This window comes from Setaria viridis, chromosome 5 (assembly GCF_005286985.2).
Source record: "Setaria viridis chromosome 5, Setaria_viridis_v4.0, whole genome shotgun sequence".
In the NCBI taxonomy this organism is placed as follows: Eukaryota; Viridiplantae; Streptophyta; class Magnoliopsida; order Poales; family Poaceae; genus Setaria; species Setaria viridis.
The window spans coordinates 2534935-2552034 of NC_048267.2; the positions used below are offsets into that span (position 1 = coordinate 2534935).

General features: G+C 45.2%; 1 protein-coding gene across 1 annotated transcript; it reads right to left on the reverse strand.

Moving 5' to 3' along the window:
• Positions 1-360: 360 nt before the first annotated feature.
• Positions 361-1316, reverse strand: LOC117856851 (uncharacterized). Its single transcript, XM_034739279.2, has one exon. It carries the CDS (start codon positions 1190-1192, stop codon positions 566-568), a length of 627 nt encoding a protein of 208 aa, XP_034595170.1. The 5' UTR covers positions 1193-1316; the 3' UTR covers positions 361-565.
• Between the last annotated feature and the right edge of the window lie 15784 nt (positions 1317-17100).

Consider the following 17100-nt stretch of genomic DNA (forward strand, 5'->3'; position numbering starts at 1 on the left):
ATCCATTTTGTCGGCAACTATGATGCTGGATTTGGGCTGTTGGGTGCAGAGCAAAGCAGGCCGAGAGGGAGGGGAGGAACTGGATGAAAGCATGGCAGAAGAATAAACGGGCCGTCCGGCCCAGCGAATCAACATAGAAGACATACATTAGCAAAGCTGCTGGCTGGGCCATGAGTGCGAATCGAATCAACGAGCCGCGCGCCTTTGTTCCCCCTTCACGTGCAGTTCGAAGTGTCCCTCCAGTAGCTAGCCACTAGTCTCTTCACTTTTCCATGCTGCTGTGTCGATCACTCGTGCACTGGTGCTCGCCGTTCATTCAGTACTCACGAGATTCACGAAGGATGCAGGACATCGGATACGTCCATGTAAACCAAGTGGTACTGTATATATGCATGTACAGAGAGGCACACAATCATGGTACAAGAAAAAGCTACATCCACATATGGCATCCGCAGCACTAGCCTATACTACTACACTCTCGTAAGAATCTAAGCAATCTATGAGCACACAATCTCGTGACTATATACTCACATACAGGCGTAAGAAGAAGAGAAAGAAAGACTTGTTACATTACTAGATTGGCAAGACTCAGAAATATGTATACCAAGCCTTGCAGGTTCTTCATCAGCATCCTTGACGATCCGCCAGTGGGAAGTAGCTGGTCAGGCTGCGGCTGCGGGTTTTGTTGGTTCGGAGCAGGCTGAGTCGTCGTCCCTGGCTGCGGCTGCTGGAGGCCTGGGTCTGCTGGCTGCGGCACCGGCTGAGGCTGCACGGTTGGGTCTGGCTGTGGCACCGGCACGGGCTGGGGCGGCTGTGGGGCTGCTGGGTCTGGTTGCGGCAGGGGCTGGGGCTGCGGGTCAGGCTGTGGCTGGGGCTGCGGTAGGGGCTGTGGTGGGCTCAGCCCTGGTTGCGGGTTTGGCTGCGGCAACGGCTGTGGCTGTGGGTTTGGATTTGGTTGCGGCAGGGGCTGCGGCTGTGGGTTCGGGTTTGGTTGGGGCATGGGTTGAGGCAGCGGGTTCGGCAGCTGCTGCAGACTCCGGCCCAGCCGCGGCATCATGTTCTTCGTCTCAGCAGGAGAGTCCTCAAGCGCGCTTGCCGCCGCTGCAAGTGATCCCGCCGCAGCAAGGAGAAGTAGCGGCAGCAGCAGGAGCAGGGGAAGGGACGTCGACGGCGAGTGGAGGCGCGTCGCCATGGCTGCTAGCTCGAGCTGCAGTGCTTGCCGTCGCTCAGAAATTAACTTGTGGCGGCTCGCTCACGGCCTGTCTCTGGCTCAGATCACTGTCTGATGGTGTAAAAGCGGAGTGGATAGCAGATCAGGTCGGGCCATGGTATTTATAACCACCGTTAGCCAATCGACGGCTGACTGCTGTTGCGGTTAGGACGCTAATATCTGGACCACAGTGGAGCAGTTGAGCACGTCAGCTCGAGTAGGATGTACACAATGTCACAATGCGCAGTAAATGGGCACCTAATGGCGTTGATGTTTTAGACATTAAACACGGTGTACGGTGAATAGACTCGTCACCTTGGCAACTCCATTTTAGCTGTAGTAGTACTTGCTCTATTAGAACATTCCCATATAGTCTCCAGTATTTGTAAAAATATATTGTCTTACTTAAACAAAAAGAGTTGCATATTATGGAAGTGCTTTTATGATAAATCTAGTGAGCTAACCCGCACGTTCAAGTAGACAACCTCCACATCTTGTTGCTTTCTCAAAAGTTATAAATTTTATGCATATGTTTATGGACAGGGTTAAAAATATTTGATTTAAAAACCTAGATGAATCTATAGATCTGATTGGAGGAAGTATACTCTGCTTGAAGCACTAGAAAAAGGTTGTATCCTGTAATGATGAATGCACCCGTTCTAGTTCCCGGCTGATGCAAAATTCCACATGCATCCCACTTATTACTTCAAATGTTGGCAGTGAGCTTCATTGCCATTTGAGAAATGTCCAAATGAAACTAGAAAATCCCCAAGCATTTGAAGAAAAAAGTTGTAAAAATTCATCACCAATCTGCGAACAGCACTTGGAAAATCTAATAGACCTTGTAGTAATCCAGCATCCAAACGAGGGAAATGGTACCGGTCTAAACTCAGAATTAATCAAGAGATGAAAATCAAGCTGCATATGTACACCCACCTATATGATCAGTATCCAATTAAAGTACTCTAGTAAAAAAAATATAACACGGAACACGGAGATATCTTCTGCTTTATTACCCTCACTTGCTCCCAGCAGTAAAGAGCATCCAGTAGCATATAGTCTAGGCTGGTTGCATGCGTGCGTATGCCACCTTTTCAATTAAGCAATTCACGTTATCGATTGTGCCTGTAATACTCACACCTTTTACTTCAACGCTTACAATTCCAGCCACACGCATCTGGGATTAAATTACCAACCTCACCAACAACTTAGGTCCCTTTTGGCACGGCTCATCCCAAAACGACTTCACCGGTGAAGCCAAAGCCGGTGAAGCTAAAAAAACTAGCTTCATCTGGCTTCTAGTTCATTTTAGTCCCGGCTTACAAAACGTCTTCACGCTACAGTGCCTCGGTTTGCGTGAAATAGATGAACCAAAGTCGAAATGAGCCGTGCCAAAGAGGGCCTTAGGCCTCATTTGGTATGGTTTATCTTGACTTCGACTTCACCTATTTTACGCAAAACGAGGCACTGTAGCGTGAAGCCGTTTAGTAAGCCGAGGCTAAAATGAAATAGAAGCTAGGTGAAGCCACTATTTTTAGCTTCAGCAGCTTTGGCTTGACCAGTGAAGTCGTTTTGTGAGAAGTCCTCCCAAACGGGACCTTAATTAAACACGGCTGATCTGATTCGAGCAGAAAACAACTGACTGACTGATGGATAGGGCCTGCCTTCTAATCTCGCACAAGAGTCAAAAGTAAAGGCACACGTAGCTTTCTTGACGTACTCGATCTATCCCTGATTACTGATCTTGCGTCTTGCCGAACACACCATCAGCAGCTAGCGAATCGCCGTGGATTCGTGTAGATATTTCGTGCCGGCCGGTGGAAAAAGCAGCGGCCCAGGCCGCGTAGCTTTCTAATCGAGCTACCACATGTGATAGATGAGCCACAAAGTAAGAGATCGATCCCTCCTGTTCGTTTTCAGAAGAAAAAAAGAACAAGAGATCGACGTGTACTGTTGGTAATTAGTTTCCTTCTTGCAGTGATAGCAAAAACGACAGGGAGCAACCTAGAGATTGTGCTATCATCGCAGTACACGGTGAGGTGGTACGGCATCTCTCCATTGACAAATCAGGTTTGGCCAGTTTTAATTTGTCGGAGAAAACTGCATGCACTTCACCGCGTACTGTAAGTGTTGGAAGCGTTTGCCAATTTGCACAAGGTTTGTTTCTCATTAATGACACTTAACATCACCCCCACGCCATTATTTTGACCTTTTTAACCCCAGCCGCCGGTGTCATCTGGCTCTACCTGCGTACTCCGATCGATGCCCCGTTGATGTACCTCTACATCATTGGAATGGCATTGTTGGAAGAATCAATACAGATTAGTGAACCTACTACAGAGTATATATTGTTATACTTGGATCTATTGAATGCAAACTGAGCAAAGCTGGTAAGGTTTCTTGTGGTGGAACCTGCTCACCCGGGTTCGAGTCCACGACTCAGCAGCATGGATGCTCACATTTTTCTGGATTTATTTTTAGGATTTAACCAGCGTTATTCTTTCAGTAGCAAGCGACGTGCCCGTCCACAACAAGATGCTATTAATGACTTCGTCAATATCAAGAATTTGCTCGATCAGTCTTTCATTAAAAGAAAGCAAAGAAATGTCTAGGTATAATAGGGCCATGGTCCTAGATTGTTGGCCCAAATTTTCTATACTGTAGTAGCATAGAAGCACAGTCCAACCAGTCCAATTGGCCCATTGAATGGTCATAATCATTGGGCTAGCCCAGCTCTGTCCTAGAAAGCAATTTACAGTCACACAAACACCCATGCCTGGTGCTGAAGCTTAAGCTCTCCACACCAATGTTTGCACTTGCGTCGTTCTTACAGGCTTATAGCTTATTCAAAATTACTCCCAACTATGTAAATCAATCCCCCAAGTTCCCATAATCCATATTTTACCCACACTGAGTGTTGTTTAATTCCGTCTACTATTATAGAATGTGACAGTTTCCACTCTATACTCAACTTAGTAATGTCAACTTATATGTCATTATAACATTATTTTGGGAATTGCAATGTCATGGTTATGGAAATTGTGCTATATATCAAGTTGTCCATATGCATGGTCTGCATTGGATTCTGAGTTTATGACATTCTCTTCAACAAGTAAGTTTCAACTTGGTATGGCAGTAAGAGATCAGAAACCTCCATTCATTGTAGAAGTTTGAAACTTCATCACGTGTGTGTTCACGAATAAATAGCTATCCAAGCTCCAGCAAGTCATTCTATTCATGTTGGATCCAGGAAACAAGCAAACTCAAGCACTTGACGACCTTGGGAGAGATTATCAGAGCGTCCGAATGTATATACATTAATAAATTGAGCCTTTTAACGTACAAGTGAGATTATTGACATATTTGAAGATGCTATCCACCATTTGGAGGATATCAGTCAAGTGCTGCTAACTGAGAGAGAACTTAAAGCTGCCCAAGGGACCTTGAAATTGCACTCGGTTCAACCAACATTTAATATTTGAATATACTGCATGTTTGAATTTTTTTTGTTTGTGTCTTTCTTTTTACAAGGTATGTAAATCATTTGCTTCCGCTTTATGAAATAAGGTCTATTAAATACTAATAAGATAGGTAAGAAGCCAAGTAGTGTGACATTGTTTTTTACCTATAGATATCTTAGCATATGTGCAATATTAATATAGAGGTAGTTGTGGAGCTACTTAGTATATTTAATTTACATTTATTTATAAACTAGGGCCACAAAAAAGTGATGTATTTTTTCATTCTCTGGTCAATGTGATATTCTTTTGACACTTACGAGTTATAATTATTTCGTTCAAATTCATTTTGTTACATAACATATGAGCAAGGCAGATCAATTCTCAATACAAATAATCATAACAATCAACCAATGATGAGCGGTAAGGATTTTTCAGTCATTTACCATACAAAACATAATCCAACAAGGTTCGGTATCAAAATTTTGGTAATGTTGTTTGCTCTACACATTTTCTATCACCTATTTCATTGCAATGTAAAAAAATTGGTGCCATGATATTCTGTTAAAACACCACTACTCTTAAGCTTTACGTTGCACATGGTAGCCTGATTAATTAAGCCAATTAAAAAGGTATATATCAATCTCGATCATATGAAAAGGATCCAACGAGCTCTTTGTTCACTTTTTTGTTTTACATTTATAAGAACGTGTGGCATCCTTTGATTCCACTTGTCTTGCTGGGAGTGTCAACAAGTTAAGCCAAAATGAAATTCACTATCATGTTTTCTTATTTTTCTTCTTCATTACAATCGTCACACTTGTTGGTGTAGGACGGCCTCGAAGTCGACTCCGTCACAATAGCTAGTATGTTCCCCTTCGCAAGGGATTATACTTCTCCCCACGAAGGGATTTAGAAAGTGTCTATCCTAACCTCCCACCTTCGGATCGAAATTAAAGATGAATCAAGAACCATAAATGCGAAATAGAAAATGCCAATAACTTTCATTAACTTTGGACCAGTCGTCGTAATTGTGTATCAATTACAATGGCTCCACTATTTATAGGGAGATCAACCGCCACCAAGTTCAATTACACTTTACTATTAGCCAACGGCTAAATTCCAAGAATATTTCGGGGTACAACGGGAAATACGACCTTCGTACGGACTCCTCCAGCTGGCCCCTCGTTCGGCCTCGCCAATCCACATGGCAGACAACGTAGTCTTTAGTGCGCGCCTTACTTCGGAGGTCGAAGCGCTCTTCGTCAGGCACCTCAGCTCATCCTTTCCATCAATGAGACGCACAAGCCCCTCACTGGAGCCCCGAAAGCAGCCCTCTACCATCACGCTTAGAAGGGCCCCTCGTAAGCCTAAGAGACCTTTGTCGGCACCTTCTTCATTCCTGCACCCAGAGTTCGCCACAAAGCAAAATGAGCCGTTAAGATCAATTCCTGAGGGACTTCTCCCTCCGAAGGGGATTCCGAAGGTGGTTTCCCCAACAGTAGCCCCTCGTGAGCAAGGACCATCTCTTCCCTTGATGGGCCAAACTTACGATCTTAAAAATCATGGTGCAACCTGTGGCGGAACCGCCCAAATTAACCTGACTAAAATGCATTGAAGTCGCCTGACATGCGATTATGCACTTTAAGCAAGTCAACTTGGTCGACCGTCGGATTTCCTCCGATAAACCACGTAAACAGGATCGAGAAGCATCGCTCACGCGAAGGTGAGTAGCACAGAGATTACAACATTCCATACTGACAACATAGTTCAACAATTTATTACATCAGAGTTTTTGGAAATTTAAATCGAAATTTTGCATGGTCCGAGGTCAAATTAAGGCTAGCGGAAGCTTAACGTCGATACAAGATATCATGACGGAGCCGATCATGACATCAAAAATTTCTTCCTTCGCCATCCGAGGAAAGATCCCACTCGACGATCCAGCCTGGAGGAAGCTGGGTCGGCCAAGTGGTACCAACACCCAAACTACTGACATTACCTGAAAAAGATTAGCCACAACAAGGCTGAGCAACTAGTACTCAGCAAGACTGACCCGTCGGAAGGACGCGACCGAGACTTAGACATGCAAGGCTTTCTGGCTCTGGGGTTTTCTTGCCAAGAGCGTCTAAAGTTAGTCCTTACTTTCAACCTTTTAGCTCATGTTCTATGTTCTTTATCCATTCTAGATTAGCAACTTATCCTAAACAAACATGGTTTCCAAGCAATTATTTAACAAACATCAAGATTAAAATCATCATCATGTTCCATCTTTACTCAGTGCAGAATAGCGATCAAGTAGTCCCAATCTGTGAGAGGCAGACGAATCGATTCGAATTTATTAAGCATGCATGGCAAACCTAATCTCACGACATCCGCGCACCACGAAGGGTCGCTTCATTTGTCAGCCGTCCCCATCGATCCCTTAGGCACGTGTCAGGGCCAACTTCCTTTGGCATGCAATGCTCCACAGTCCCGGCCTAATGCTGCACTGTGACCGCACTTGCACCCACATGATGCACCATGGGAACGACGTTCCAAGGACAGCTGGAAGGTATGCCACGCCCCAGTTCAATCAGGTACTAGGCTTCCCCATCCCATACTAGGTATAAGATTAGTACTTTCAATCACTTGATCACGAACGCCGACACGTTTCGACCTTAGTTCATTTTCATTTAGACTGACGGGGTAATCCACCAAACATCGAACACAAGCCTGGCCCCGTCCGTCGTCCTTATAGTTTCGACAAAACTGAAACATTCAACTCCTATAACTCGCGAGTGACAGGAAATCACTCGACTTTTACCGAAACCTATTAAGCAATGCAACTACTCGGCCTTATAAACTAGTATTCAAAAACAAGGCACTAAGTTATGCATCTAAGGTTCCATTACAACTCCTCGAAATGTAAATGCGCAATCAAGTAATCAATAAGTGGTATGAAAGCAAAACAGGGAGTTCATGCACCGGGGCTTGCCTTCAGAAAAAGCTTGCGGGTCCTCGGGGTCTTGCGCTGGCTCGAGCTCTCCTTCGAAGGGATGCAGCTGGTCCTCGGCGGGGTCTTCTTCAGGGGCTGGATGAAGCTCGTACGTCCCGTCGACGAGATTCAACTCTACACGGAATGCGATGCAGGGGTTAAACATTTTAGATGGTTATTTTAACACACTCATGTTTTAACACGGACGCTTGTAGCAAAGCTACAGAGAAGGGGGGGGGAGTTCAACTTCTGTAGGTGAAGAGCAGGATGGAAGGGTCGGATTGGGGAAAACTTAGGGTCTGACCCTCAGGTTTAAGGAAAACCGTACCGAGGTCCTCAGACTCAACACAGAGGAATCCTCGAAAACATTTCACCGATACCCTCAGGTCAAAGAAAAAGTTACAACCGAGCCCTCGGGCGAGGCGGAGAGAGGGTCGGCGAACAGAAAAGGATAGGGGTCGGGCGAGGCGAAAAGAAAAGGGGTCAGGCGAACCGAAACAAGGGTCGGGCGAAACGAAAAGACAGGGGTCGGTCGAGACGGAAAGACAGGGGTCGGGCGAAACGAAAAGGACAGGGGTCGGACGAACCGAACGGAGAGGGGTCGGACGAACCGAACAAAGGAGTCGGGCGAGACGGAAAGATAGGGAGGTTAAGTAGCTTACCTCCAGGTCTACCGGCGAAGCCTTGGGGCTGAACAGGAGCAGGCTGGGGCGGAAAGGTTGTACGCACGAAGGCTTGGGTGGCGGCGAGACTTCGACGGTGGTCCGACGGCGGCGGTGCTTCTGGTGGACACAAGCAAGCTCTAGTACCGCGCGGAGGAGCGGGCGGCTGGTGAGTTGGAAGGAGCGGCTTGCGGGTGGTGGCGAAGGTGCGGGCGGTGGCAAGAGGTGGCATTGCCGGTGAGGGGGTCCCCTTTTATAGGGCCGGGGTGGCGCGGAGGGTCGAGGCGGGGCTCCGGTGGGGAAAGGATAAGGCCGAAAGTGGCGAGTGCTCGGGCGAGGTGGCCATTGGCCGACGATGCCATTGGGCAGAGGAGGCGGAGCTCCGGGTGGTCTTCGGCGGCGATTGGCCTTGGGCGGCGAGCGTCTGGGGCTTCCGGTCTGTCGGGCGGGCGAGGCGGAAAGGCTACCATGGGGGTTGGGCGAGCGGGCGGAGACGCGGGACGTCGGGGGCATCTCAGCTTTCTCGGCGAACGGGCGGAACCGGGTTGGCGGAGCAGAGCCGTGGCAGGCGGAAGGCGACTTGCGCGCGGCCGGCGATTGGCTAGCCCTGCGCTCGCTCCGTCCTGTCGCGGGCGCGGGTTGGGCGCCGTGGCTCTCGTCCTGTCGCTGTCGCGCTGGTGATAGGGCGACGGCGAGCGGCTGGTGGCCGGCGGCCACGCGGCGTGCGGCGCGCGAGCGAACATGCTCGGGCGCGCGGGCATCGAGGCTCCCTTCGGGCTGCAAGCCAGACCAGCTTTGGAGCGATCCTCCTCCGAATCTTTCAACACAACTCCCGAAACTCCCTTAAACAAACTTGTTCAACTCTGGTCGTTCTTCAAATTTTGTTTAAGGTGTTGGTTTAGATTGTGAAAGGATTCAAAGATATTCCACGCCAAAGTTAGCCAAAAATCTGGAATTCCAGACTTAGGATTTTCAAGCATCCGGGGTGAGTTGACTGGTTTACCTCACTTTGACCGGGATTTTGAACCAGTTCGGGCCCGATTTGGATCTGGGTCAGTGTAACAAAGTTGGAACACTCTTGAGGTACTACAACTTCTATTAAGGCTCTGACTCGAGTTTAGATAGGAAAACGGGAGATGAAAGCTTGCAAAGATGGAGGAAAACTCGAATTCCAGGACTTAAGAGATTTCCAGGGTCCTACAGGGAAAACCGGCTTTGGTTGTTGTTTTTGACTGCTTTCCACTCTGGATTAGACAAGGTGCCTTTAACCAAAGTCGTTGCAATTTAAAAGTTTTACAACTCTTATTTGGGTAGAAACTTAAGTTTGTATATAGAATTTCAAGCTCTTAAAACAAACCCCAAAAGAGAGCTTCTTAGGTTTATAAAGGTCATTTCACTTCTTAGCTTAGGGATTTAATTTGACACTGGTTTAGAATTAAAGCACTTAATTTAGGTAGAGTTATTACACAACCATCCTTCGGAACTCCCCAAGGTCAGCCCATGCAGGATTTTACTTAATTGCCCTTTTTTTATTTATTCTTTCCAGTATTTGAAAGCATTCATTAATATTTTTTCAATGGTTTTTACGTCTTTTTGTCCCTGTTACTGTTTCTCTTGCCCTTAGACTATAAATACCCCTTGCGGGCCCTTGACCTTTTACTTTTGCTGCTATCGCTTTCATTGCCAGAGGTCCGAAGCCCCCTTCGTCCATTATACTGGTAATTTATATAGCTCTTCGTTCAATATTTCCTAGAGGCTTCGTGTATTGCCTTCTATGGCTTCGAAATGGAAGCGTCCGTCGGGTGACGAAGAGGAAGACAATGTAACACCTATGACCATCATCTTCGGTCGGAGCTAATTGACACCTGAAAGCATTGTTATGCTGAAAGACAAGAGGATGGTGATCTCTGCCAGGGCTCCTGTTTCCGAGGTTATTCCTAAACCTAAGGACAACGAGGTTGTCATTTTCCGGGATCTTCTTTTTGCTAGCCTTTGCTTCGAATTGGACCCCGTTGTCGTGGACATACTTCGTCTGTTCGATATCTATGTCCATCAGTTGACACCGAATGCACTTGTTCGCTTGTCAACCTATATCTGGATATGTAGGACCACCAAGGTCAAGGCTTCGGCCGAAGGGTTTGCTGCTGCCCACAAGGTCCACCACCAACCCAAGTATCTTTTAGAGGATGAAGGAGGTGTTGTTATTGAAAAAGAGGCTCAGTTTGGATGTTTCAACTTCGTTCATCGCACTGGTGTAGTGTCCCCTGTAGCTGCCTATCACAACAAGTGGTATAATGATTGGCACCAGCACTAGCACTGGTTGTATCATGAAGTGGAGGCACAAGATAATGGCGAGCCTCATCGTCTTGTTACCAAGGCAATTCCTGCCTTGCATAAAGAGTACAAAGTTCATCTTCCTCCGTGCTCCGAAGGGGATGAATTTATCTCTATGCTTCGTCTATTTGCTCGCAAGTATAGCATTCGTGATATTATCAAAGAGTATCGTATGGTCGGTGTGTGGTGATAAGCACACGGTTACGGTGTCCGTATTTTTATCCCAATCTTTCACGGTACCAACAGGCAGCTAATATAATCACTTCTGGATTTATTTTCTTGTAAAGGTAGCAAGATATCTATATGTATTATCTGATTAAAACCCCCTTCCCGTGCTTCAGGACAACAACAATATAGGCAACAATTGCTTGCTTGAGGTATGCGCAGGAACAAGACAAAAATCAAATCTCAGCTATTAGCCACTAACTTCAACCAGCAGTTGTAATCTTCACGAGAATAGATAGTAGTGATTTATTTATCTTGCCAACCAATCACATCAAACAAGCCTCCGTAATTTCCATGAACAATCACAGAGCCAAATAGTATAGCAGTATAATCCACAAGGACAAGATAATTCCGTTTGTTCAGCCACCAGCAGAAACAAGAATAGAACAGATAAAAGGGATCGGCTTACAAGACTGCAGTCCAAACCCTAGAAAAATCCTTCCACCCATGGTCATGACGAGCCATGATCAGAAGAGAAGAATACACGCCCAAACCAAGATGATCTGATCACGCCTCCTCTCAAACCCCAGCAGGGTCGGCTTCAATTTGGGCTAACAGGTGGGATTGTCATCTTCTTCGGAGCAGCGCCTGACAGAGGAAAAACTCACGATAAAAAACCAAGTCTCCTCATACAAGGGACGTGGGTCCCTAATCTGTGCACGAAGGCACTAATCCGACTTGGACTCAACTTGATGAGAAATAACTTCTAATGACCCTACGTGACCAAACCAGACTCAAAGGAACTCCGACTTGCATATGGACTGATCTGAGATATGTATGCCCCCTACGTGATCTCAACTTGCATGCAGCCAATGCAAATATATTCTTTTAGTTCCTTCTTCTCTTCTATTTTCTTGAGAAGATTACCTCCTTTAAATATTAGCTTGGTTAGCAAAGTGGTAGTAGTAGATAAAACTCCTTCCTTCACGTTGCTTTTCTTCACATCAAAAGAAAACGAACCAAGCTGCAAACTTAAGAAACTCGTAGCACCAACAGCTGAAATAATTTGAGCCATGGGCTCATCATCCTCTCTTCCTTAAGACAAAGCCGTCCTCAGCTTTGGTATATTTTTAGCATCATCATTCTTGAACTGATCAGCCTCTTCGCATGGCATAAAAAATATCTTCACAAGTCGAACTTAAATCATTGAAAGAATTTCCACCAGCATTACTTGCAGGCTTGATATCCACATCACTCTTTCCCTTGCGAGACAAAACTATCCTCGGCTCTGAGGTTTTCTTAGGTGACTCATTCGTGGCAGCAACAAGCTCAATCCTTTCTTGACTTGTCACCACCAAACATTTATTCTCATCCATTGATATAATTTCAGAATAAAAGATGGAATTATTGGAACATCATGAGTAACATGAGTTGTAATTACTGGAACATCCTTGATGCGAGCAGTAATCATTGGAGCAATGACAGTCAGATCATTCTCTCCCTCTTGATGCAAAGCAGTCCTCAGCTTTAGTGTAATGTTAGCATCTTTCTTCTTTTTCACCGACGCAAAAACCGCAGCCTTTATAGCATGCTCTAGCATCGGTTTGAGCACATAATTACAAACCCGTTCAAGCCTTGGACTCGCACCTCACGTGCAAGGTCTGCGGAAATGGAGGACACTCGGGGAACGACTGCCTCGAGACCCGGCAAGATGTCACCTACATGAACAACAACAATGGGTACTATCCTCAAGGAGGTCAAGGGTGGAAATGGTAATTACAATTCGAATTACAATTCAAACCAACCTTCCTTAAAGGATCTTGTTCATGGCCAAGCTAAAATCAATGAATCTCTTTCTAAGAAGCTTGCCACCAATGATAAAACTTTGGAAAGCATCAATGCAAAAATTGAAAGTCTTTCCTCAGCTTTTAAAAATCAAGTGAGCTTTAATAAAATGATAGAAACTCAATTAGCTCAAATCGCTGCTGTTGTTCCTGTTTGTGAACCTGGGAAAATATTGGGACAACCCGAGAATGTGAGTGCAGTCACCATTAGATGGGGCAACCCATGTCGGAACCCGCCAGTTACTAACCATGCAGGGAGACCCAGGCATCAAAGAAGAAACTCATGGGTGGAACCTGTAGTCAAAAATGAAGAACTAGGGTACTTGGCGATCAACTGCTCAATGTGGGACTAACACATATTCATTGATTTTCCAAAATTTGAATTGGCATGCTATTGAATTTCTAAAATTTGATTTTCCAATATTTGATTTTTCAAACTGCATATTTGATTTCCCAAACTTGCATTGGCATGCTAGAATTTATTCTAGCTAATTTCCTCTTTCATAAAAATTTCTAAAAATTCAAAAGCAATAAAATGACTTTGAGCAAAAATAACTTTGAAAAATATTTCTGAGCATTTCTAGAGAAAACTTTGGCTTGGCCTCCCCACTATGTCACCATATAGCTGTTGGGGGCCGTGGGCCAAAGCTGGTAGCCAGTGTGGCCCACTAGGGGTCAACCGAACCGTTGGTTCGGTCAAACCAGGTCCAATGGCTCTTGGGCTCCACTGACTCCAACGGCTCCTAGCCATTGCCCTTGGTCGGTTCCCAATGGCCCAGCTGCCTTGCTCTATAAATGGAGGCCGAGAGGTGGGAGTTGATCATTCATTCAACATTTGATTCACTCATCTCCTCTCCTCTCTTTGCTCTCGGGATTTCATCAAGTTTTTTCCTCAGGTTCAAGTGCAAGAAATATCTCTCTCTCAATTTCTTTGCTGAAAGAATTAACCAACCTTGGAGGAGCAACTCATGGGTAAGAGTTCATTTTGATTTTTTGCTAACGTAACCCGCGTGCAAGTTGTGTTTGTTCACGCTCCATCCATCATGAAGGGATTGGGATGGAAGCTCTCCGGTGCATTCAAGAAGGTGACGAGATCGAGCTCAAGTCACTCCCGTGGAAGCGCAAGAACACACCTCTCCAATGACTACACGCCAAGCCCAATGTGGGAGGAGGACGTGCCGCAATAAGAGCACTTCGGACTGCAAGATATGGAGGTGGAAGGACCACCTCTCGACCTACACGGCGACCAGGAAATTCAAGACTACACCCTCATCAAGGACTGAGTCTTCTTCCACACACAAGCATTCAACTTGGAGCTCCTTGAGAGCACAGGTTTGGACGTCGACTTTGCTACTGTTTAGCATACAATTGGATGGAATGATTTCGTGCTCATTTCTGAGGAAGGTTCCCGCCTACTCACCATCCAATTCTTATGCTCCTTACAAGAAGCAAATGATGGTATACCCTTTTGTTTCTTCAAAAGGGAATACCAAATCTCCTGGATGAACCTTAGTCTGCTTCTTGGTTTTTGTAGAAAATGCATAGTCGACTTTGACAAACCTATCCGCGATTTTAATCGTCATTCCTTTTGGACAAGCATTTCTAGTCAAGTTGTTGTTGGCAAGTTTTCTCCTCGCTGCAATGATATTCATAATCCTACTTTGAGGTTGATGCATAAGTGGCTTGCTTTATCGCTTTTCCCTATGGAAGATGTTAGGCCTGTTCGTAACAATGAGCTTAAAATTCTTTATGCCATGGTTAAGAAGATTAGAGTTTCTCCTGTTAAGTCTATGATTGCTCAATGATTAGAACATTTCAAGATGACTGGTCCTATTGAGTGTACCTCTTTAATTACCCGCATTGCTTCAAAAGTTGGGGCGTTAGATGGCGTACCTGTTCTGTTCATTCAAACACCCTACACTATCGTCGATGAAGCAAATCTTGTTCAAGGTCATACTTCTTAAGCATGATGCAAATCAGTTTCTTGTATTCTTCTTCCTCGGCTATGCAAATGAAATCCCGTTACCTAACCTGGGACTTTATTTGTATAAGTGTCGGGAGGTAACCCTTCCTCTTGCACCACAAGAGGAAGCTCGCATGAGCAATGTATCTGGCAGGGTAACTCAGAGCAGGTCCAGGAACGAAGCCACTACCTCAGTACCAGCACCTGCAGTCTCATCATGCCATGCAGCAGATGTACCAGGCAGGGTGGGTTCCAGCTAGGCAGATGCTAGGGTTTGCACCCGGGTATCAGCCAGGGTAGGACCAACCTCCACAACTGTATGAAGCTGGAGGCTCGGGCTGGCAAAGTGCAAGGAGAATGGAGTGGGAGTGAGGACCATACGGACATCACACTTCTTCCAGCTCCAAGGGTCCGCCCCCGGTGTCTAGTGCACACCGATCCTCATCGGCAAGGCGACACCATGACCTCATGGACCTCAGCCGCCAGATGAACGATCTCGAAGTCCGGATAGGTGAAATTCAGAACACTCTTAACATTCATGTCCAGAGCTTCGCTACGTGGCAGTAGCAGGTGGATACGCAGTTCAACACCATCAACACCTCACTGAAACAAAGCTATGATGACCTATTAGCCTACTTCTAGTAGTAGGGGTACAACCCCCATCTAGGCCAGTGAGCAAAGAACAAGCTTAGGGGAAGACACCCCCAAGAGAGGTAACCTGTATCTTGCATCTTTTCAATTCCTACATTTGTATTTAAAAAAATCTCCATATGACAAAAAGAACAAAAATATTTAGTTGCTTTCATATGTGTAGTAAGAATGTATTAGTTCTTCCTTGTTGAGATGATGAATAGTTGTTCTGCCCTATTTCCTTCATGTGCCTAGTTTACAACTTAGTATTCTCCCAAGTTCTAAGTTTGTTGGCTATCTCTCATCCTAGAAGCTTGAAACTTGTGGGTGGCAAGTGCATGATCTAAGTCTAAGATTTTGCATGATATGATATGGTACAATACAGTTTGCTATGATCTTGTTCCAGGTGAAACTTGACATCCAGAGTTTTATTTTCAAAAACATAAAAATAATAAAGTTCCTCAATAATGATGATATGTCCTACCAAAGCATAATGATGTTACTTTGCACAACCTGTACACATATGCTACTTACTATCACATTGAGCATTGTCAAATTGTTGTGACCCTTGAGAGGTTTTCGTCATGCCACATACACTCCACATATAGTCATGCCGACTTCCACACTGGAACTTACGCAAAAACATGTCTTCCATCCATATAAATTTACTACATCCCTATGACATGACTCCCCTCTATTCATCACGCAAAAAGATATAGGCTATGCAAAAAGAAAAAAAGAGAAAAGAAATAAAATCCATGTTCAAATAGCATGAGCCAAAAAACGAGAGAAGAGAAAAGAGAAGAAGGAAAAAGAAAGAAAGATAGCCCACATCCCAAAAATAAATAAAAGAGGGAGTCATGCAAAAAGGAGTTTAAATAAAATTTCATCAAAATTTCCACACAGATGCACTTCTTGATCAGCTCCTCGGTTCCTCTCTTTGACTTTGCAAAATTATGTGATGCAAGTATGCCTTATTTAATATCCTACCCAAAAACCCCACAAAAAAACTATTAGAAGTAGGATGAAAAGAGGCAATTCATGCCTTGGTGAGGACTATACACATTGAGCGATCGAGAGCATCATATGAGGAACTTTTTTTCATTTAAAAAACTAATAAAATACCCTCCAGAAAGATAGTTGAACAAGGAGTAAGAGAATGGTGACTTTATATAACCGTTCTATCTTGCAACCGCCCAAGACAAGGAAAAAGCCAAAAGCCCATGGGACTAAGGTAAAAAGGGTGGACAATGCCAACTTGTACACATGGTAGATGGAAGAAAGAAGGCATTGTAGCAACTCCTGATCAACAACCTAAGTCTTAGCTTTTGCTCGGGATGAGCAAAGGGCAAGCTTGGTGGAGTTTGTTGATGGTCCTTATGATAGAAAACTGACTGTCACACTACTCAAAGAATAAAGGAAAACTTCACATATTTGTTATCAATAACCTAGTTCCACATCTATTGGCAAATAAGTGATTTTAGGTATACAAGTCTATACAAGAGAGGAAATGTGTGCAAACGTGGATGAAACACACTGAATAACACTTGACGCATACACGACGCATTAGAGGGCCCACATGCCAGGGCAAACTAGCCCAATCCAGCAGGGGTCTACAAGGATTAGCACCAACACCCAAAGGACGGCCCACCAGGCAAAGGCAATGGCGAGGCCAAACTTGGACAGTGCCCCTGCATTCGCATCGTTATCTTCCATGTGGCGGTCGCTGGTTGACTCCTAGAGGCCGTGGGAGAAGATTCCTCGGAAATACCTCCCAGAAACCACCCTCTATCACCTATAAGAGGAGGAGGAGACCCCCCCCCCAGTTTCAACACACACCACACTTGAAGCCTCTCT

Excerpts from the sequence above, each read along its gene's own strand:
- LOC117856851 (XM_034739279.2), bottom strand. The coding sequence starts at position 1,192 with ATGGCGACGCGCCTCCACTCGCCGTCGACGTCCCTTCCCCTGCTCCTG.